Source organism: Chiloscyllium plagiosum, unplaced genomic scaffold (genome assembly GCF_037043375.1).
Source record: "Chiloscyllium plagiosum isolate Xiang-an unplaced genomic scaffold, Cpla_swu_hap1 HiC_scaffold_24, whole genome shotgun sequence".
In the NCBI taxonomy this organism is placed as follows: Eukaryota; Metazoa; Chordata; class Chondrichthyes; order Orectolobiformes; family Hemiscylliidae; genus Chiloscyllium; species Chiloscyllium plagiosum.
In genome coordinates this window covers 44683712-44705139 of record NW_028270162.1, presented here as the reverse complement: position 1 = coordinate 44705139, position 21428 = coordinate 44683712, and the positions used below count along the sequence as shown (strand labels likewise).

The 21428-nt window shown below is 53.9% G+C and overlaps 1 protein-coding gene across 2 annotated transcripts in view; it reads right to left on the bottom strand.

Annotated features, from left to right (window-relative positions):
- LOC122562755 (coiled-coil domain-containing protein 60-like) overlaps positions 1 to 21428 on the bottom strand; it is a 97448-nt gene that overhangs the window by 17563 nt on the left and 58457 nt on the right. For both annotated transcript variants that reach the window (XM_043715894.2, XM_043715899.2), the window contains 2 exons: positions 14687 to 14774; positions 11277 to 11375 (listed from right to left, as the gene is read on the bottom strand). In XM_043715894.2, the coding sequence (XP_043571829.1) occupies positions 11277 to 11375; positions 14687 to 14774 (187 nt within the window). The remainder of the gene's footprint in view (positions 1 to 11276; positions 11376 to 14686; positions 14775 to 21428) is intronic.

The following is a 21428-nucleotide window of genomic DNA, read 5'->3' as shown; positions in this document are numbered from 1 at the left end:
TGAGTTGCGGAGTTGTACAGGGTTGGGGGGGCGGGGAGCGGTGTTGGACAGGGTTGGGGATGGGGAGCGGGGTTGTACAGGGTTGGGGGGGCGGGGAGCGGTGTTGGACAAGGTTGGGGGGACGGGGAGCGGTGTCGGACAGGGTTGGGGGGACGGGGAGCGGTGTCGGACAGGGTTGGGGGGACGGGGAGCGGTGTCGGACAGGGTTGGGGGGGCAGGTAGCGGTGTCGGACAGGGTTGGGGAGGCGAGGTGGTATTGGACGGGGTTGGGGGCGTGAGGGGCAGTGTTGGGCAGGGGTGCAGTGTTGCATGGGATTGTGGGTGGGGTGTGGTGATGGGCGGGGAGTGGTGTTGGGGGAGGTGGGTGCAGTGTTGAACAGGGTTGGGGGGGCGGGTGCGGCGTTGGACATGGTTGAAGGGGCGGGGAGCAGTGTTGGACAGGGTTGGGGAGCGGGGAGCAGTGATGCACAGGCTTGGGGGGGCGGGGAGCGGTGTTGGATAAGGTTGGGGGGCGGGGAGCGGTGTTGGACAGGGTTGGGGGGGGCGGGGAGCAGTGTTGGACAGGGTTGGGGAGCGGGGAGCAGTGATGTACAGGCTTGGGGGGGCGGGGAGCGGTGTTGGATAAGGTTGGGGGGCGGGGAGCGGTGTTGGACAGGGTTGGGGAGGCGGGGGCGGTGTTGGACAGAGTTGGGGGGCTGGGGAGCAGGTTTGACAGGGTTGGGGGAGGCAGGCGTCGTGTTGAACAGGGTTGGGGGGGCGGGGAGCGATGTTGGACAGGGTTGGGGGAGGCGAGGGCGGTGTTGGACAGAGTTGGGGGGGCGGGGAGCAGGTTTGACAGGGTTGGGGGAGGCAGGGGTCGTGTTGAACAGGGTTGGTGTTGGCGGGGGCGGTGTTGGACAGGGTTGGGGGGGGGGCGGGGAGCGGTGTTGTACAGGCTTGGGGGGGGGGCGGGGAGCGGTGTTGGACAGGGTTGGGGGACGGGGGACGGTGTTGGACAGGGTTGGGGAGCGGTCTTGTACAGGCTTGGGGGGGGCGGGGAGCGGTGTTGGACAGGGTTGGTGGGGCGGGGACGGTGTTGGACAGGGTTGGGGGTCGGGCAGCGGTGTTGCACAGGGCTGGGGGGGCGGGGAGCGGGGTTGGACATGGTTGGTGGGGCGGGGAGCGGTGTTGGGCAGGGTTGGGGAGGCGGGGGTTGTGTTGGACAGGGTTGCGGCGCGAGGAGCGGAGTTGTACAGGGTTGGGGGCGCGGGGAGCGGTTTGGGACAGGGTTGGGGGAGGCGGGAGCGGTGTTGGACAGGGTTGGGGGAGGCGAGGGCGGTGTTGGACAGGGTTGGGGAGTGGGGAGCGGTGTTCTACCCGGTTGGTGGGGCGGGGAGCGGTGTTGTACAGGCTTGGGGGGGGCGGGTGCGGCGTTGGACATGGTTGAGGGGGCAGGGAGCAGTGTTGGACAGGGTTGGGGGGGCAGGGAGCAGTGTTGGACATGGTTGAGGGGGCAGGGAGCAGTGTTGGACATGGTTGAGGGGGCAGGGAGCAGTGTTGGACAGGGCTGGGGGGCGGGGAGCAGGGTTGGACAGGGTTGGGGGGGCGGGTGCGGCGTTGGACATGGTTGAGGGGGCAGGGAGCAGTGTTGGACAGGGCTGGGGGGACGGGGAGCGGTGTTGGACAGGGTTGGGGGGGGCGGGGAGCGGTGTTGCACAGGGCTGGGGGGCGGGGAGCAGGGTTGGACAGGGTTGGGGGGACGGGGAGCGGTGTTGGACAGGGTTGGGGGGGGCGGGGAGCGGTGTTGCACAGGGCTGGGGGGCGGGGAGCGGGGTTGGACAGGGTTGGGGGGGCGGGGAGCGGTGTTGGACAAGGTTGGGGGGACGGGGAGCGGTGTTGGACAGGGTTGGGGCGTGAGGGGCAGTGTTGGGCAGGGGTCAGTGTTGCATGGGGTTGTGGGTGGGGTGTGGTGATGGGCGGGGAGTGGTGTTGTGGGAGGTGGGTGCAGTGTTGAACAGGGTTGGGGGGGCGGGTGCGGCGTTGGACATGGTTGAGGGGGTGGGGAGCAGTGTTGGACAGGGCTGGGGGGCGGGGAGCGGGGTTGGACAGGGTTGGGGGGGTGGGGAGCGGTGTTGGACAGGGTTGGGGAGGCGGGGGTTGTGTTGGACAGGGTTGGGGGTGTGAGGAGCGGAGTTGTACAGGGTTGGGGGTCCGGGTAGCGGTGTTGGACAGGGTTGGGGGTGCGGGGAGCGGTGTTGGACAGGGTTGGGGAGGCGGGGTGGTATTGGACGGGGTTGGGGGCGGGGTCTGGTGTTGGGCGGGGTTGGGGCGTGAGGGGCAGTGTTGGGCAGGGGTGCAGTGTTGCATGGGGTTGTGGGTGGGGTATGGTGATGGGCGGGGAGTGGTGTTGGGGGAGGTGGGTGCAGTGTTGAACAGGGTTGGGGGGCGGGGAGCGATGTTGGACAGGGTTGGGGGGCGGGGAGTGGTGTTGGACAGGGTTGGGGAGGCGGGGGCGGTGTTGGACAGGGTTGGGGGAGGCGAGGGTGGTATTGGACGGGGTTAGGGGGTCGGGGAGAGGTGTTGGACAGGGTTGGGGGGGCAGGGGTCAGTGTTGGACAGGGTTGGACAGGGCGGGGTCAGTGTTGGACAGGGTTGGGGGAGGCGGGGGTGGTGTTGGACAGGGTTGGGGAGTGGGGAGCGGTGTTGGACAGGGTTGGGGGAGGCGGTGGCGGTGTTGGACAGGGTTGGGGGAGGCGGGGGCGGTGTTGGACAGGATTGGGGGAGGCGGGGGCGGTGTTGGACAGGGTTGGGGAGTGGGGAGCGGTGTTGGACAGGGTTGGGGGAGGCGGTGGCGGTGTTGGACAGGGTTGGGGCACGGGGAGCGGGTTTGACAGGGTTGGCGGAGGCGGTGTCGTGTTGAACAGGGTTGGGGGGGCGGGGAGCGGTGTTGGGCAGGGTTGGGGGGCGGGGAGCGGTGTTGGACAGGGTTGGGGATGGGGAGTGGGGTTGTACAGGGTTGGGGGAGCGGGGTTGTACAGGGTTGGGGGGGCGGGGAGCGGTGTTGGACAGGGTTGGGGGTGCGGGGAGCGGTGTTGGACAGGGTTGGGGAGCGGTGTTGTACAGGCTTGGGGGGGCGGGGAGCGGTGTTGTACAGGCTTGGGGGGGCGGGGAGCGTTGTTGGATAGGGTTGGGGGGGCGGGTGCAGCGTTGGACATGGTTGAGGGGGCAGGGAGCAGTGTTGCACAGGGCTGTGGGGCGGGGAGCGGTGTTGAACAGGGTCGGGGAGGCGGGGGTCATGTTGGACAGGGTTGGGGGTGTGAGTTGCGGAGTTGTACAGGGTTGGGGGGGCGGGGAGCGGTGTTGTACAGGGTTGGAGGGGCGGGGAGCGGTGTGGGACAGGTTTGGGGGAGGCGGGAGCGGTGTTGGACAGGGTTGGGGATGGGGAGCGGGGTTGTACAGGGTTGGGGGGGCGGGGAGCGGTGTTGGACAAGGTTGGGGGGACGGGGAGCGGTGTCGGACAGGGTTGGGGGGACGGGGAGCGGTGTCGGACAGGGTTGGGGGGGCAGGTAGCGGTGTTGGACAGGGTTGGGGAGGCGAGGTGGTATTGGACGGGGTTGGGGGCGTGAGGGGCAGTGTTGGGCAGGGGTGCAGTGTTGCATGGGATTGTGGGTGGGGTGTGGTGATGGGCGGGGAGTGGTGTTGGGGGAGGTGGGTGCAGTGTTGAACAGGGTTGGGGGGGCGGGTGCGGCGTTGGACATGGTTGAAGGGGCGGGGAGCAGTGTTGGACAGGGTTGGGGAGCGGGGAGCAGTGATGCACAGGCTTGGGGGGGCGGGGAGCGGTGTTGGATAAGGTTGGGGGGCGGGGAGCGGTGTTGGACAGGGTTGGGGGGGGCGGGGAGCAGTGTTGGACAGGGTTGGGGAGCGGGGAGCAGTGATGTACAGGCTTGGGGGGGCGGGGAGCGGTGTTGGATAAGGTTGGGGGGCGGGGAGCGGTGTTGGACAGGGTTGGGGAGGCGGGGGCGGTGTTGGACAGAGTTGGGGGGCTGGGGAGCAGGTTTGACAGGGTTGGGGGAGGCAGGCGTCGTGTTGAACAGGGTTGGAGGGGCGGGGAGCGATGTTGGACAGGGTTGGGGGAGGCGAGGGCGGTGTTGGACAGAGTTGGGGGGGCGGGGAGCAGGTTTGACAGGGTTGGGGGAGGCAGGGGTCGTGTTGAACAGGGTTGGTGTTGGCGGGGGCGGTGTTGGACAGGGTTGGGGGGGGGGGCGGGGAGCGGTGTTGTACAGGCTTGGGGGGGGGGCGGGGAGCGGTGTTGGACAGGGTTGGGGGACGGGGGACGGTGTTGGACAGGGTTGGGGAGCGGTCTTGTACAGGCTTGGGGGGGGCGGGGAGCGGTGTTGGACAGGGTTGGTGGGGCGGGGACGGTGTTGGACAGGGTTGGGGGTCGGGCAGCGGTGTTGCACAGGGCTGGGGGGGCGGGGAGCGGGGTTGGACATGGTTGGTGGGGCGGGGAGCGGTGTTGGACAGGGTTGGGGAGGCGGGGGTTGTGTTGGACAGGGTTGCGGCGCGAGGAGCGGAGTTGTACAGGGCTGGGGGCGCGGGGAGCGGTTTGGGACAGGGTTGGGGGAGGCGGGAGCGGTGTTGGACAGGGTTGGGGGAGGCGAGGGCGGTGTTGGACAGGGTTGGGGAGTGGGGAGCGGTGTTCTACCCGGTTGGTGGGGCGGGGAGCGGTGTTGTACAGGCTTGGGGGGGGCGGGTGCGGCGTTGGACATGGTTGAGGGGGCAGGGAGCAGTGTTGGACAGGGTTGGGGGGGCAGGGAGCAGTGTTGGACATGGTTGAGGGGGCAGGGAGCAGTGTTGGACATGGTTGAGGGGGCAGGGAGCAGTGTTGGACAGGGCTGGGGGGCGGGGAGCAGGGTTGGACAGGGTTGGGGGGGCGGGTGCGGCGTTGGACATGGTTGAGGGGGCAGGGAGCAGTGTTGGACAGGGCTGGGGGGACGGGGAGCGGTGTTGGACAGGGTTGGGGGGGGCGGGGAGCGGTGTTGGACAGGGCTGGGGGGCGGGGAGCAGGGTTGGACAGGGTTGGGGGGACGGGGAGCGGTGTTGGACAGGGTTGGGGGGGGCGGGGAGCGGTGTTGCACAGGGCTGGGGGGCGGGGAGCGGGGTTGGACAGGGTTGGGGGGGCGGGGAGCGGTGTTGGACAAGGTTGGGGGGACGGGGAGCGGTGTTGGACAGGGTTGGGGCGTGAGGGGCAGTGTTGGGCAGGGGTCAGTGTTGCATGGGGTTGTGGGTGGGGTGTGGTGATGGGCGGGGAGTGGTGTTGTGGGAGGTGGGTGCAGTGTTGAACAGGGTTGGGGGGGCGGGTGCGGCGTTGGACATGGTTGAGGGGGTGGGGAGCAGTGTTGGACAGGGCTGGGGGGCGGGGAGCGGGGTTGGACAGGGTTGGGGGGGTGGGGAGCGGTGTTGGACAGGGTTGGGGAGGCGGGGGATGTGTTGGACAGGGTTGGGGGTGTGAGGAGCGGAGTTGTACAGGGTTGGGGGTCCGGGTAGCGGTGTTGGACAGGGTTGGGGGTGCGGGGAGCGGTGTTGGACAGGGTTGGGGAGGCGGGGTGGTATTGGACGGGGTTGGGGGCGGGGTCTGGTGTTGGGCGGGGTTGGGGCGTGAGGGGCAGTGTTGGGCAGGGGTGCAGTGTTGCATGGGGTTGTGGGTGGGGTATGGTGATGGGCGGGGAGTGGTGTTGGGGGAGGTGGGTGCAGTGTTGAACAGGGTTGGGGGGCGGGGAGCGATGTTGGACAGGGTTGGGGGGCGGGGAGTGGTGTTGGACAGGGTTGGGGAGGCGGGGGCGGTGTTGGACAGGGTTGGGGGAGGCGAGGGTGGTATTGGACGGGGTTAGGGGGTCGGGGAGAGGTGTTGGACAGGGTTGGGGGGGCAGGGGTCAGTGTTGGACAGGGTTGGACAGGGCGGGGTCAGTGTTGGACAGGGTTGGGGGAGGCGGGGGTGGTGTTGGACAGGGTTGGGGAGTGGGGAGCGGTGTTGGACAGGGTTGGGGGAGGCGGTGGCGGTGTTGGACAGGGTTGGGGGAGGCGGGGGCGGTGTTGGACAGGATTGGGGAGTGGGGAGCGGTGTTGGACAGGGTTGGGGGAGGCGGTGGCGGTGTTGGACAGGGTTGGGGAGTGGGGAGCGGTGTTGGACAGGGTTGGGGGAGGCGGTGGCGGTGTTGGACAGGGTTGGGGCACGGGGAGCGGGTTTGACAGGGTTGGCGGAGGCGGTGTCGTGTTGAACAGGGTTGGGGGGGCGGGGAGCGGTGTTGGGCAGGGTTGGGGATGGGGAGTGGGGTTGTACAGGGTTGGGGGAGCGGGGTTGTACAGGGTTGGGGGGGCGGGGAGCGGTGTTGGACAGGGTTGGGGGTGCGGGGAGCGGTGTTGGACAGGGTTGGGGAGCGGGGAGCGGTGTTGTACTGGGTTGGGGAGGGCGGGGAGCGGTGTTGGACAGGGTTGGGGGGCGGGGAGCGGTGTTGGACAGGGTTGGGGGGCGGGGAGCGGTGTTGGACAGGGTTGGGGTGCGGTGTTGTACAGGCTTGGGGGGGCGGGGAGCGGTGTTGGATAGGGTTGGGGAGGTGGGGGACGTGTTGGACAGGGTTGGGGGCGCGAGGAGCGGAGTTGTACTGGTTTGGGGGGGCGGGAGCGGTGTTGGACAGGGTTGGGGATGGGGAGCGGGGTTGTACAGGGTTGGGGGTCGGGGAGCGGTGTTGGACAAGGTTGGGGGGGCGGGGAGCGGTGTTGGACAGGGTTGGGGGTGCGGGGAGCGGTGTTGGACAAGGTTGGGGGGGCGGGGAGCGGTGTTGGACAAGGTTGGGGGGGCGGGGAGCGGTGTTGGACAGGGTTGGGGGTGCGGGGAGCGGTGTTGGACAAGGTTGGGGGGGCGGGGAGCGGTGTTGGACAGGGTTGGGGAGGCGGGGTGGTATTGGACGGGGTTGGGGGCGGGGTGTGGTGTTGGGCGGGGTGTGGTGTTGGACGGGGTTGGGGCGTGAGGGGCTGTGTTGGGCAGGGGTGCAGTGTTGCAAGGGGTTGTGGGTGGGGTGTGGTGATGGGTGGGGAGTGGTGTTGGGGGAGGTGGGTGCAGTGTTGGACAGGGTTGGGGGGCGGGGAGTGGTGTTGGACAGGGTTGGGGGGCAGGGAGCAGTGTTGGACCGGGTTGGGGAGGGCGGGGTCAGTGTTGGACAGGGTTGCGGGTGGCGGGGGCCGTGTTGGAAAGGGTTGAGGGAGGCGGGGGCGGTGTTGGACAGGGTTGGGGGGGGCAGGGAGCGGTGTTGGACACGGTTGGGAGGGCGGGGAACGGTGTTGGACAGTGTTGGGGGAGGCGAGGGCGGCGTTGGACAGAGTTGGGGGGCGGGGAGCAGGTTTGACAGGGTTGGGGGAGGCGGGGTCGTGTTGAACAGGGTTGGGGGGGCGGGGTGCGATGTTGGACAGGGTTGGGGGAGGCGAGGGCGGTGTTGGACAGGGTTGGGGAGTGGGGAGCGGTGTTGGACAGGGTTAGGGGGTGGTGTTGTACAGGCTTGGGGGGCCGGGAGCGGTGTTGGATAGGGTTGGGGGGTGGGTGCGGCGTTGGACATGGTTGAGGGGGCAGGGAGCGATGTTGGACAGGGTTGGGGAGGTGGGGGACGTGTTTGACAGGGTTGGGGGCGCGAGGAGCGGAGTTGTACTGGTTTGGAGGGGCGGGAGCGGTGTTGGACAGGGTTGGGGGAGCGGGGAGTGGTGTGGGACAGGGTTGGGGGTGGGGAGCGGGGTTGTACAGGGTTGGGAGGGCGAGGAGCGGGGTTTTACAGGGTTGGGGGGCGGGGAGCGGTGTTGGACAGGGTTGGGGGGCGGGGAGCGGTGTTGGACAGGGTTGGGGGGCGGGGAGCGGTGTTGGACAGGGTTGGGGGGGCGGGGTGGTATTGGACGGGGTTGGAGGTGGGGTGTGGCGTTGGGCGGGGCGGTGTTGGACAGGGTTGTGGCATGAGGGGCAGTGTTGGGCAGGGGTGCAGTGTTGCATGGGATTGTGGGTGGGGTGTGGTGATGGGTGGGGACGGTGTTGGGGGAGGTGGGTGCAGTGTTGGACAGGGATGGGGGGCGGGGAGCGGTGTTGGACAGGATTGGGTTGGGGGCGGTGTTTGACAAGGTTGAGGGTGGGGGGCTGTTTTGGACGGGTTTGGGGGCCGGGGGTGGTGTTGCGCGGGGGGCGGTGTTGGAGAGGGTTGGTGGCAGGGACAGGCATGGGGTGGTGCTGGAGGGGGTTGGAGGTGGGAGTGGGGGTGGTGTTGGACGGGGTTGGGGGGGGCAGTGTTGGGCAGGGGTGGTGTTGGATGGGGTTGGGGTTGGGGTTGGGGATGGTATTGGGCAGGTTTGAGGGCAAGAGGTGGTATTGGACAGGGTTGGCGTGCAGGGGCAGGCGGGGGGTGGTGTTGGACGGGTTTGAGGGTGGGGGATGGTGTTGGACAGGGTTGGGGGCGGGGGATGGTTTTGGACAGGATTGGGGGCGGGTGGTGGTGTTGGACAGGATTAGGGGTGGGAGTGGTGTTGGACAAGGTTGGGGGCAGGGGCAGTGTTGCACGGAGGTCGGAGTTGGACGGTGTTGGGGGCGGGGATGGGTGTTGGGCGGGGGTGGTGTTGGACGGGGTTGGGGGTGCAGGGCAGGTGGGGGCGGTGTTGGAGGCGGGGAGTGGTGATGGGGGCGGGGTCTTGCGCACTGTGTGCTGCTGCAGTCCCCTGAATGGGGAGCAGACTTTACAAACTCCTGAGCCCAAGAGAAAAGACATTTATCGATTAACTGAATAATCGATTATCCAAATGAAATAGTGCCCGCCCATCTCATTCGGATAATCGAGGATACCCTGTACATGTAACACTGAAGAAAGCGCAGCAATATTATGAATACTTGTAAAACATAACTATTAATGAGACAAACTAAACTACCAAGTAGCTGCTTTGGTACAGCTGGCTTGTTACACTGCAACACTGTTCCATAAGACTCCACTTTCAAACAAATCAAATTGGAAGGCCACTTTGAATATGTGGCTCTTTCAGACTATGAAATGTAACTTACAAACATGCAAATTAGCAGCAGGCATAAGCTTTTTAGCCAGGCGAAACTGAGGACTGCAGGTGCTGGAAATCAGACACAAGATTAGAGTGGTGCTGGAAAAGCACAGCAGGTCTGGTAGCATCTGAGGAGCAGGAGAATCGACGTTTCATCTCATTCCTGATGAAGGGCTTATGCCCAAAACATCGATTTTCCTCTTCCTCAGATGCTGCCTAACCTGATAAGCTATTTAGCCCCAGTGCATTATTCAACTACATCATGGATGACCTGATTGTAACATCCAGTCTGCACCCCTGCCAATCACTGATAACCTTCCACCCTCTTACTTCACAAGAAACTATCTACATATGCCTTAAAAAAACATCCAAGGACTTTGCTTCGACCACCTTTTCAACAAGAGAGTTTCAAAGACTGTTGACCTTCTGAAAGCAAAACTTTTGCCTCATATTCACATCTTGTTTAAATGAATTGAATTTTGAACAGAAACTCTTAGATCTAGATTTTCTCACAAAAGGACACATCCTCTCTACATCTACCTTATCAAGACCCCTCAGGATATTATATGTTTCAATCAAATCACCTCCTACTCTTCTAATCTCCAGTGGATACCCGGTCAACCTGTCCAGCCTTTTTTCATAAAATAACCCCCACTCCTCCATTCCCCAGGGTGTTACAGTGACTCAGTGGTTAGCACTGCTGCCTCATAGTGCCAGGGACCCTGGTTCAATTCCACCCTCGGGTGACTGTCTGTGTGGAGTTTGCATGCTCTCCCTATGTCTGCGTGGGTTTCCTCCCACAGTAGAAAGATGTGTAGGTTAGGTGGATTGGTCATGCTAAAATGTCCATAGTGTCCAAGATATGCAAGATAGGTGGATTAGTCATGAGAAATGGAGGTTTACAGGGATGGGGCGGGTCTGGGTGGGATTCTCTTCAGAGAGTTGGTGTGGACTCGATGGGCCGAATTACCTGCAGTAGGAATTCTATGATTCCACGCATGCATTGGGCAAACTTTCTTTGAACTGTTTCTGACACATTTACACCCTTCCTTAAATAAGGTGACCAATACTATATACAATGCACCAGATGACATCTCACTAGTGCCCTGCATAACTGAAGCATAACCTCCTTGCCTTTGTATTCAATTCCCCTCACCATATGATAACATCCTACTAGCTTTACTAATTACTTACTGTAACTGAAAGCAAACCTTCTGTGATTCATACATGAGGACACCCTCTGCATCTCAAAGCTCTGCCATGTCACCACTTAGACAACATATTTATATACAAAATGGTCAATTTCACATTTCACACTCCATTTACTCCATATACCTGTATATTTTTGTACCTTCCTTATGTTCTCTGAACAATTTATTTTCATACTTATCTTTGCATCGGCAGCAAACTTGACAATGATGCAATCCGTCCCTTCATCCAAGTAATGGATAAAAAGGAAGTTTTGGAAAATTAAAAGCAATGCATCAACTATCTCACTAGTCATTTATTTTAAGGAGCAGAGGTTGTCAAATTAGTGCAATGACATCACTATGGTCAGCAATGCTTCTAACTACATGTGCAGGTACAGTGTGAGGCAAAGCAGATTTGATGGGCTGAATGGCTTACTGCTGCTCTGAGTCTTATGGTCACATGAGCTACCATAACTTACAAGGTTAGAGTCCACGGTATGGTCAGTTTGATTAGTAGAGGGTTCTTTCTGAAACAGCTCACCTGTGATGCACAAAATGTCTTGCTTCTCTGCTGTAAATTATCTGTTTCTACTTTTGATATTTTCCTCACACCTGTGTCAAGTACCTTGGGATGCTTTTGTACATTAAGACGCTGGATGAATTCAAATTATTGTTTTATTTTTCTTTAAACTGCTGTCATCACATGAACAGAAGTCTATACTTAGAAACTTGCTATGAATATATTTATTTATGATTAAGACACAGCCAGGTTGGTATTGCAGCACAGCTCAAGCTCCATGCAGTCAATTATTGACTGAGTAAAATCATCTCACAGCACAGCATAACTCATAACTAAGGCAGGAATACTCCCCAAGAGGCTTACATAGATTTAATACCCGAGGAGATTTACACTTGTGCTTACACCAAATTAAAATGAACGTTGGGAACACTGATTTTATGCTCCACACTCTCACCAAACATATTGGAATTGCAGACAATTTTTTCAGGTATCAATCTTAATCTGAGAAATACCTTTTCGGCCTCTCCTGTGGTTTATTGAGGTCAGTCCATTGTTCTGTACCGGAATTGGTCGTGACGTTTCTTTTCTCATTACTTCGGGCTGCTGTTGGACTATAGGCAGAAAGAGAATTGTCATCATACCCAGTTAGTGTACCTAGTCAACAATGACACCTCACGATCTTTGAATACTGTACATTCAGTCCTTCTGAATTGTCCATTATGGGCAGAATCAGTGAACAAGCATCATATTGAAAAAATAATCGATCAGGTGATGTTTCTGCGATAGGACAGTTCCCCACATAGCATCTGAGAACTTAATGAGTTTAATCATTGAGCCTCTGTATTTATGTTATGACACTTTATACAAGTGAACGTTGATAATGCTTGATCCCAGTAATAGAAATGGTCATGCACCAGAGGATTGATAGCTGGAGCCAACATTCCCTATTTTGTCAAACAGAAATCCTGATAGTATGCAGGACATTGTCTGCATGAGAATCTGCAGTAAAATCCCAACTAACTGCCACAGACAGCGAGATCCCCTTGATCAAGAACAGAAACTGACAGATAACCAAGGATCACAAATGATGATCTTGGTCAAATGGTCCAGAAACACCAACAAGAAAGCAAAGCGTTAAATACACATGATTAAATAAATTATTTGATATTTATTTTGTTAAGAAAATGGCCTCAGTCCCAGCTGATTCCTGGTTGTGGGTAAGTAAGGTGCATTGAGCAGGGAAGCTTTGGAAACTTTAGCAAGGGGTGAGCGGGTGGGTTTTGGAAGTACATGCAGGGAGAAAGGAGTTTTGTAGGTTACTGCCCTCTGGCGCGGGGGTGGGGGCAATCAGTTAGGGTCAAAACTTCTTAATGCACAACGGGCACCCTTCTCTGACTCCATTTTTTTCTGAGCATTTTTAAAAATTTGTGAAATGAAATAGGCATTCACTCCCACGGCACAGCAGCACAGTGGTTAGCACTGCTGCCTCACAGCGCCAGAGACCCAGGTTCAATTCCGGCCATGGGCAACTATCTGTGTGGACTTTGCACATTCTCACCGTGTCTGCACGGGTTTCCTCCGGGTGCTCCGGTTTCCTTAACCACAATCCAAAGATGTGCAAGTTAGGTAAATTGGCCATGCTAAATTGCCTGTAGTGTTAGGTGAAGGGGAATGGGTCTTGATGGGTTGCTCTTCAGAGGGCCGGTGTGGACTTGTTTGGCCGAAGGGCCTGTTTCCACACTGTAAGTAATCTAATCTAATCCCACCTGCTTGCTCACTCCAAACATATTACAACATGGACAGGGTAATATTAAGGTCAGTTGAGCAATTTACCCTTAATTATTCATCTATCTCTGGCAGGCTGGCTGCTAACTTTAGCACCCTCCCATCCTCTGTGTTATAGGACTGCGTGGGAATGCAGTGGCCTGGTCACCTGCCCTATTTTACATGTCGTCCTGCCAAAAACATACACGGCGGGTGCATATAATATCCAACCTCATGGATTATTTTTTCCTCTAAAATAAGAGATGATCTGTTCAGCACAGTCTATGCTTGCTGTGACCAGCTCATACTTCACCTAAAAACTAACCTCACACTCCCCTAATTTCTACTGCTCTCTTGACCATAGCACCTGTCAACCGCTCAACTAGTCCCTTCGGCTATACAGTGAAAATTGTGTTCTTGCGCTATAGAAAATCACGCATTAAAAATAACACATAGTGTTGGGGATGGAATTGCATAACAGCCACCACATGTATGCGAAAGTTCGCATTTTACAAACAGCGTTCACCATCGCGTTGACAATAACATAAAGGACTGTAAACCTCTTCAGTCTATTACTCATTACCCAATATCCTTCTTTAAGCATGATCGCCCATTTCAAAACCTACCATTATCTTTACATTCCTTAAAAACACCCTCCTCTTCAACTCCCCTTCCATCTCAAATCTCCTGTTCTTCTCTACGATTCTGAATCCTGTTGTCACAATCTCCCTCCATCATGGCCAAAATCAGCAAGACATTCTAGACCAGAACTATAAAAATTGTGCATTTTCATACTTTGCTTGCCTCAACCACTGGTATAAAACCCAGGGATGCCCTTCTTACCCAGTCTGTCCCCACAGACTGCAGCAGTTCAACAAGGTCACTCACAACCATTTAATTGAGGGCATTTAGGAACGGGCAGCTGTGACACTGTCAGTCAAGGTATGAATTAAAAGTAAGCACTTTTGACACAATAAAAACAAGCTTGTCCCCAATTATCTTTAGTCCAGTGCTTCCCAAATCTTTTTCTACTTTGAACCTATTCAAAGCTTGCAAATTGTTGTGATCCTTCAGCGTGCAGTGGGACAAGTGGAGAGACCTATTAAGGGAAGGACAGTTAACCATTGCTAGCTCAGAGCTTGAGATCCAAAATTTCAGCTCATGATCTCACTTTGGACCCTGACCTCCACTTTGGAAAGCCTTGCTCTAGTCCATGATAATCGCTGTTGGATAGTTTCTGTTATACTTGCTGTAATCCATCTCCTGGTTCCTCTTGTGCGGACCCAGTGTGGTCCAAGTCTCCAGCCTCAGGCTCTACTTCCCAGCAAGGTGGCCAGCCATGACTGACCCTCTGTGTAACCATGGCTAACGCCCACAATGGAAAGACTTTGCTAAAGCCTCATTAGTTCTATTCTCTTGATGGATACCTATGCAAAATGGCTGTTACACAGCCCACGGTATGCAGTTCAACTCTAAGCTGCATGTGTGGAGGCAAGTTCCACTGAGGCATTTTAGAGGCCTCAATGATGACTATTTGAGGAGAAATAATGTGCAGGATTACAAAGAAAAAGCAGGAAAATGATACCAAGCCTTAATGCTTTTTTGGAGACACAATGAGCCAAATGGTACCATAATACTGTTGTGATTCAGAATGTAACAGAATAAAACAATGAATTAACCTTTTGATTTCCCCTTTGACCTGCCACATATTTCCAGGATCCAGAAGATGGATTGTCCAGTCCTCTACAGTCTTTCTCACCTGATGCTCATTTTAGCCTTTTCTCTGTTTCTTCCTGTACTCTCCGCTCTTCCAATATGCTACTCTATATTCTTCCATGCCTACTCCTTCCCATATTCCAGGCATGTCCTACACCTGTTGCTGTATAGCACTGTGGAAATTTTGCCCCAATCTTCTTCCAATCCAATCCTCCTGTTTACAAAACTATCACGTTGCTACCATGGTTAGTCCCCCAATTCTTCTCCCAAATCCTGGCTATTGCATGACTATTCACACAATGGTGCTCTCCACATTTTCCAAAGTGCTGATTGTTTTACCGAATGACATGTGCTGGGTACATTTTGACACGTGATCATCCCAACGTTTGTAGAACCATAAAGGTTAGAAGCAGTTCTAATTTCTAATACAAAGTCCGCGTACCTTTCCTCACGGTTGCCTGGATTTGCATCTTCACCGTGAAGCTCCTTGCTTATGCTCTGGTACACAGTGTCGAGCAGTTTTTGAAGATCTGTCAGATACAAGAATAATGGCAACATTCAGAGTAAGTTGTCAGATTGTGATCCTTGAAATAAAATATGGCCATAGGCTGAATTGCTTTGACTCAAATGGAATGAGTACTGAAGAGGGTAATTCACACCAACGATAGGAGTGGTGAAACTATCCCATTCCTGGGTCATTTTCATGGATGCTGGGTGGAATCAGCAGGGATACTTGACCACAAGTGGTGGGTAACCAGTGAGGCACTTTCAACACTACTTGAGGGCTATTGTCAGAAGGTGACTACATTCACACAGTTGGCCTCCAACTTCCCCTCCCCTTTAGGTAACAGGGATGAACTCAGCTGCCTAGAGGCAGCCTCGATGTTGACCAGCAGACCTTGAGTCCTCCCATCTTTCCTGCATCATATCAGCTAGGAGAAAGTGAGGACTGCAGATGCTGGAGATCAGAGCTGAAAAATGTGTTGCTGGAAAAGCACAGCAGGTCAGGCAGCATCCAAGGAGCAGAAGAATCGACGTTTCGGGCATAAGCCCTTCTTCAGGAATGAGGAGGGTGTGCCAAGCAGGCTAAGATAAAAGGTAGGGAGGAGGGACTTGCGGGAGGGGCGTTGGGAATGCGATAGGTGGAAGGAGGTTAAGGTGATAGGCCAGAGAGGGCTTGGGGCCGGAGAGGTCGGAAAGAAGATTGCAGGTCAAGAAGGCGGTGCTGAGTCTGAGGGTTGGGACTGAGATAAGGTGGGGGGAGGGGAAATGAGAAAGCTGGAGAAATCTGCATTCATCCCTTGTGGTTGGAGGATTCCTATGTGGAAGATGAGGCGCTCTTCCTCCATGCGTCGTGTTGCTATGGTCTGGCGATGGAGGAGGCCAAGGACCTGCATGTCCTTGGCGGAGTGGGAGGGGGAGTTAAAGTGTTCAGCCACGGGGCGTTTGGGTTGGTTTGTGCGGGTGCCCTAGAGGTGTTCTCTGAAAAGTTCCGCAAGTAGGCGGCCTGTCTCCCCAATGTATAGGAGGTCACATCGGGTGCAGCGGATGCAGTAAATGATGTGTGTGGAGGTGCAGGTGAATTTGTGACGGTTATGGAAGGATCCCTTGGGGCCTTGGAGGGAAGTGAGGGGGGCGGTGTGGGCGCAAGTTTTGCATTTCTTGCAGTTGCAGGGGAAGGTGCCGGGAGTGGAAGTTGGGTTGGTGGGGGGATGTGGACCTGACGAGGGAGTCACGGACGGAGTGGTCTTTCCGGAACACTGATAGGGGAGGGGAGGGAAATATATCCTTGGTGGTGCGGTCTGTTTGGAGGTGGCAGAAATGACGAAAGATGATACGATGTATCTGGAGGTTGGTGGGGTGGTAGGTGAGGACCAGTGGGGTCTGTCCTGGTGGCGATTGGAGGGGCGGGGTTCAAGGGCGGAGGAGCGGGAAGTGGAGGAGATGCGGTGGAGAGCATCGTCAACCACGTCTGAGGGGAAATTGCAGTCTTTGAAGAAGGAGGCCATCTGGGTTGTTCGGTATTGGAATTGGTCCTCCTGGGAGCAGATGCGGCGGAGGCGAAGGAATTGGGAATATGGGATGGCGTTTTTACAGGGGGCAGAGTGGGAAGAGGTGTAATCTAGGTAGCTGTCCTCCTTGGAGGAAGAGCGCCTCATCTTCCGCCCAGGAACCCTCCAACTACAAGGGATGAATGCAGATTTCTCCAGCTTTCTCATTTCCCCTCCCCCCACCTTATCTCAGTCCCAACCCTCGGACTCAGCACCACCTTCTTGACCTGCAATCTTCTTCCCGATCTCTCCGGCTCCACCCCCTCTCCGGCCTATCACCGTCACCTTAACCTCCTTCCACTTATCGCATTCCCAACGCCCCTCCCCCAAGTCCCTCCTCCCTACCTTTTATCTTAGCCTGCTTGGCACACCCTCCTCATTCCTGAAGAAGGGCTTATGCCCGAAACGTTGATTCTCCTGCTCCTTTGATGCTGCCTGACCTGCTGTGCTTTTCCAGCAACACATGCTTCAGCTCTGCATCATATCAGCTGCAGCATGTCCAGTGCAAGGGTTTTCTCTCCTCAATGGTTTGGCTGCTGAGTGTTTTTTTTTTAAATTATAAATTTGAATTGAGTGCTCCTGAATCATGAGGAGCAGCCACTACTGGAGGGCCTCCCATTGGTTCTTAACTGGATGGCGAACCCATTCCCTAACTACGCATTGGACAATTTGGGGTGATCACTGTCATGTGATGTTTCCCCCCACATTGCAAACTTCGAAAGCCCATTTCACCAAGAAATCGGATCCCACAGCCTACTGCAAAAAACCCTGCTGCATGCCTTTCTGGATGTCATTGGAGGAAGATGTGCATCCTATTTCTCCCACTGTAAATGTTGATGACCATCAAATAGTCACCACTGCAGGAACAGGCTTCCCTTTGAATATCAATTATTCGCTGTAAACGAAAAGTATGTGTTTGCTGCCTTTTAAAGTTTAAACCTTAATGTTGCACAGGATAGCATGGTAATTAAGTGAGATGACAAATGCTGTTGCCACCTTTGTGTGTTTGGATCTCAAACATTTTGAGCATCTTTAATCTAGAGGTGGAGGAAATTATAAGTGGCTAGGAACTAATTGGAGAAATGAAGTCATTCTATGAGTGATAGGCACCTTCAACATTTCTTTGAAACAAACAGAGGGCTTGAAACCTGTTTAAAATCCTTTTGGTCTATTGCTGTGACAAAATTATTAAATGCCTTGGAAATGTTATCTGCTATAAGCCAAGTGAGGAACTCTAGGGTGCCATGAAACATTGCTCTCTCTAATTGAACAGTATTGTACTATTTTGATTATTTAACCTGTACAAATTTTATGAATGAAGCACATTTTTGAAAGAAAAGCTTGAAACAATAGTTCCCATCCTTGCTACAGTTCACTACTCACTAGAAGCATCAGAATCTAGTCACAACACACACAGACAGCAACCCTAATCAGGTCTTGCACTGTGTGCTGAGTTTTAAACAGATTTTGTAAATAACTATGCGGGCATTTAGGTTTCAGTTCAGGATTCAAGTCCGTTACAGAAGCTGATTCTAGATTGGGCAGCATCCCAATCTTTGTTGTGTTCCTACAGTTTCACACGTGTTATTAGTGTATGACAAAATGATACTAATTACCTACTCTCCCACTGCACATTTTCATGGTACTCTTGAGCTTCCCAGGACCTTCACCTTATTCTTCCAGCTGACTGAGAGCACAGTGGTGGTATAGTGTGCCTTGTCTCAATAAATCAATTGAAATAGAAACCCATGATCGCAGAATCATTTGAAAGAAAGCATGGCTATTTGGTCAGTTTTGCACATGCCAACCTGCTAACTGTGTGCTCCTATTCTCCTATGCACAGTCATAACCTTTTTACATTTTCCTTCTTTAAGCATCTGTCCACTTTCCTTTTAAAAGTTATTATGGGTTTTGCTTCCATCATTTTTTTGAGAGTGGACTCACCATTCCAGCACTTCAATGCAAAAGAACAGTCTCAGAGACCTTCAGCAGGCTTCTCCCATGGGCTTCAGATCCCAGTATTGGAACAAGAAGGGGTCCTGAGATCACATTTATTAGGCAAGGTGATTGGCATAGTGAGATTCTTGAAGAGGGCCTTCTATTCATCAAATAAAGGAATGTCGACAAGTCCATGATGTTTCTGGCCTAATCACAGCAAAACTTACACCTGCAGACATGTGAACTCTCCAGTCCACGTTAGCCCACTGGAACCTTTGAGTCTCAACAAATCCCCAGGTTCAATTTCATCAGAAAGTTCTGTATGCAACTTCCTCAAAAAATCTACAAGGGGAGATCTAGACCACTCAATAAAATATCACCAGTAGTATTCGTGTGTTTTCCTCAACACACCTTACCATTTATAATAGTGATGTGTTTTCATACTAGTGAAGTATTTTCAAGTTAATTGAACACTCTAATAGGTTTAGTTAACATACAAGTTGATAACTCTCAGTTACTGAACAACATGTAAACACATTCTTAGTCTAGCATACTACAGCTGGGACTCAAGGCTGCTGGTCATGTGGTGTCATCCTGGTCCATGGCTCATCAGTGTACAGCATTCGGTCCTTAAAACAGCACCACGATATCCACTTATGATTTCAATTTTATGAGGGAGCGCTGCTCCAGTCTGGGGCGTCAGTTTTGTCATTTCTTACAGCGTAAGGTGCACTTAGCTGAAAAAGTGAATACACAGCACACATGATAGTAGATCACTTTATCAAACTATCCTTTTACATTTGCACGCTATGGATGATAGTCATCAAAAGCAGGTTTCAGATTAGTATTTTGGATCTGTCAGAATCAGCCATGCATAGCTGATTCTGAGTTTATTTCAACCAAGTTTCAAATGATATCCAATGAAATCTAAAATGTGCGATTTGTACCAGACACCCATTCCAAACTATTCCCAAAAAGTGTTTTCTATTAAGAAAAAGTCATCTGGTTTATCATCAGAAACAAAGCTGTAAATAAAATCACAGAAAGCAGCATTTTCTGTTGTGAATTTGTCAAAAGTGAAGGTTTTAGTGCTGGCAGTGAACCACTTTCGTACTGTTACTGTCCTATATACTCTGTGTGCAAGGATCAACATTCAGAGTAAAGATCTCTCAACAACACCCTATTAACCTGTAATCCCAGAACACCATTACTTCATCAGTGAGAAATTGCCAAATGCAACAACAGCAGCAGAGAGTAGGCACCTTTGTGTTGGATTAGTCCCTGCTGGGGAGTTCCAAATGGATTTCATGCAGGATGTGTCAAACCAGAGAGGAGTTTTCCACCTCGTCAGTTGGGCCTGGATGGAAATCCACATTCCAGGGTGAAAGACAAGTGCACAAACTGATTGCAGCTGTTGGAGAAGTTAGTGACTTATCACCGAGGGCAGCTAGGAATAGGCAACCACGTGGGAAAAACATATTAACAGTAAGTTATAAAATCACACAGGGATGTACAACAGCTGCCATTTTATCATTACTGACAGATTATTGAGCGATGCTTTGTTGTAGATTCCAGGATCAGTTCCCATGTTATACAATATCATCACCAGCATATCAACATTCCAAATGAAACAATGGTTATGTCAACTTACTTACCACCAGTCTTTGAGCTACTCCCCCCGCCTCCCTTGCAGCAATTTTAAGAACAGACCCACATGCTTGTAGGCAGTATATAATCATCACATTCCAGTGGCATTATTATATGGGACTTGAACCCAAATCTCCTGATCCAGACGTAGGGCGACTATCACATCACCACAAGAAATCTCCCACATGGCTATAAACCAACCTGTCCAGAGATGTTATTACCCTCCACTGGAGTAGGTGGGTCTTTAATCCAGGACTTCTGATTCAGAGAGAGAGACACTGTGCCACAAAAGTACTTTCCCATAAGGTTTAAGAAGTAATGAGCTGGATGCTTCTTCATTCCAATGATTATAACAAGCTGGACCAGTTTTAAACCAGCTGATCTGATGTATCTAGTTTGATTGTGTCCACTCAATTCTAACTCCTGCTCACAGTTTGCCACACCAGTGGTCTCTTCAGGAAGTAGAAAGTGAGGTCTGCAGATGCTGGAGATCAGAGTCGAGGGTGTGGTGCTGGAAAAGCACAGCCGGTCAGGCAGCATCCGAGAAGCAGGACAGTCAACATTTCGGGCATAAGCCTTTCATCAGGAATGCCAGGTTATTCAAGACCTGGCTTTCAAATCACAGAGGGCCAGGAGTAGGGGACGGCTGTGAAATTTTCAAACAACTGCACCGGAGGCAGGAGATACAACCCCTCTGACCCAACAACATTCTCCCTCCCTCCCCAGAACTCTCTATTTTACTGAAATTGGCTCTTACCATTGAACTGTATATTGCACAGAGGTCATTTGGCCCATCAAACCCATACTTTTATTTTCAGAAAGCACGATCCAATTAGTCACATCAACAATCTTTTCCTATTACCCACACAATTGTTCTCCTTTCAAGTATTTATCCAATACCCATTTCAAAACTATGATTTGAATCGGTTATCAATGAGCCTGGAACTAAGCAAGCAAATTTCTTCTATATCCTTACCAAAGGTTGCATCTCCTTTCTAAGGTGTGGTGTCTAAACTTGGATATAGTGGTCCAGAGGGGATAATCCAGTGTTTTATCCTGACTCTAATGCTCGGTTGGGAGAAAGTGAGGACTGCAGATGCTGGAGATCAGAGTCAGGAGTGTAGTACTGGAAAAGCACAGCAGGTCAGGCAGCATCCAAGGAGCAGGATAATTGACATTCTTGATGAAGGCTTATGCCGGAAATGCCAATTGTCCTGCTCCTCGGATGCTGCCTGACCTGCTGTGCTTTTCCAGCACCCCACTCTCGACTCTAATACTTGTTTGGTCTGATTTCTGCTATCGAGGTGGATAGGCAGAACCAGGGAGTTTTTCAACTTGCTACATCTTCCTCACTAATAAAAATATTGTTTTATGTTTTCACTTTTGAGAGGCAGAGGGAAGGGTACAGTTGTTTTCATTAATTTGAGAGATAGATCATGAGGGTAGGTGTATGACAAGGTGGGCTGGTTGGAAGGTCTGCGTCAATTCTCTGAAACTTTGTCCTATTTGTTTCTACAAACGTTTTAGTGCTGTGAATGAAAAAGAATT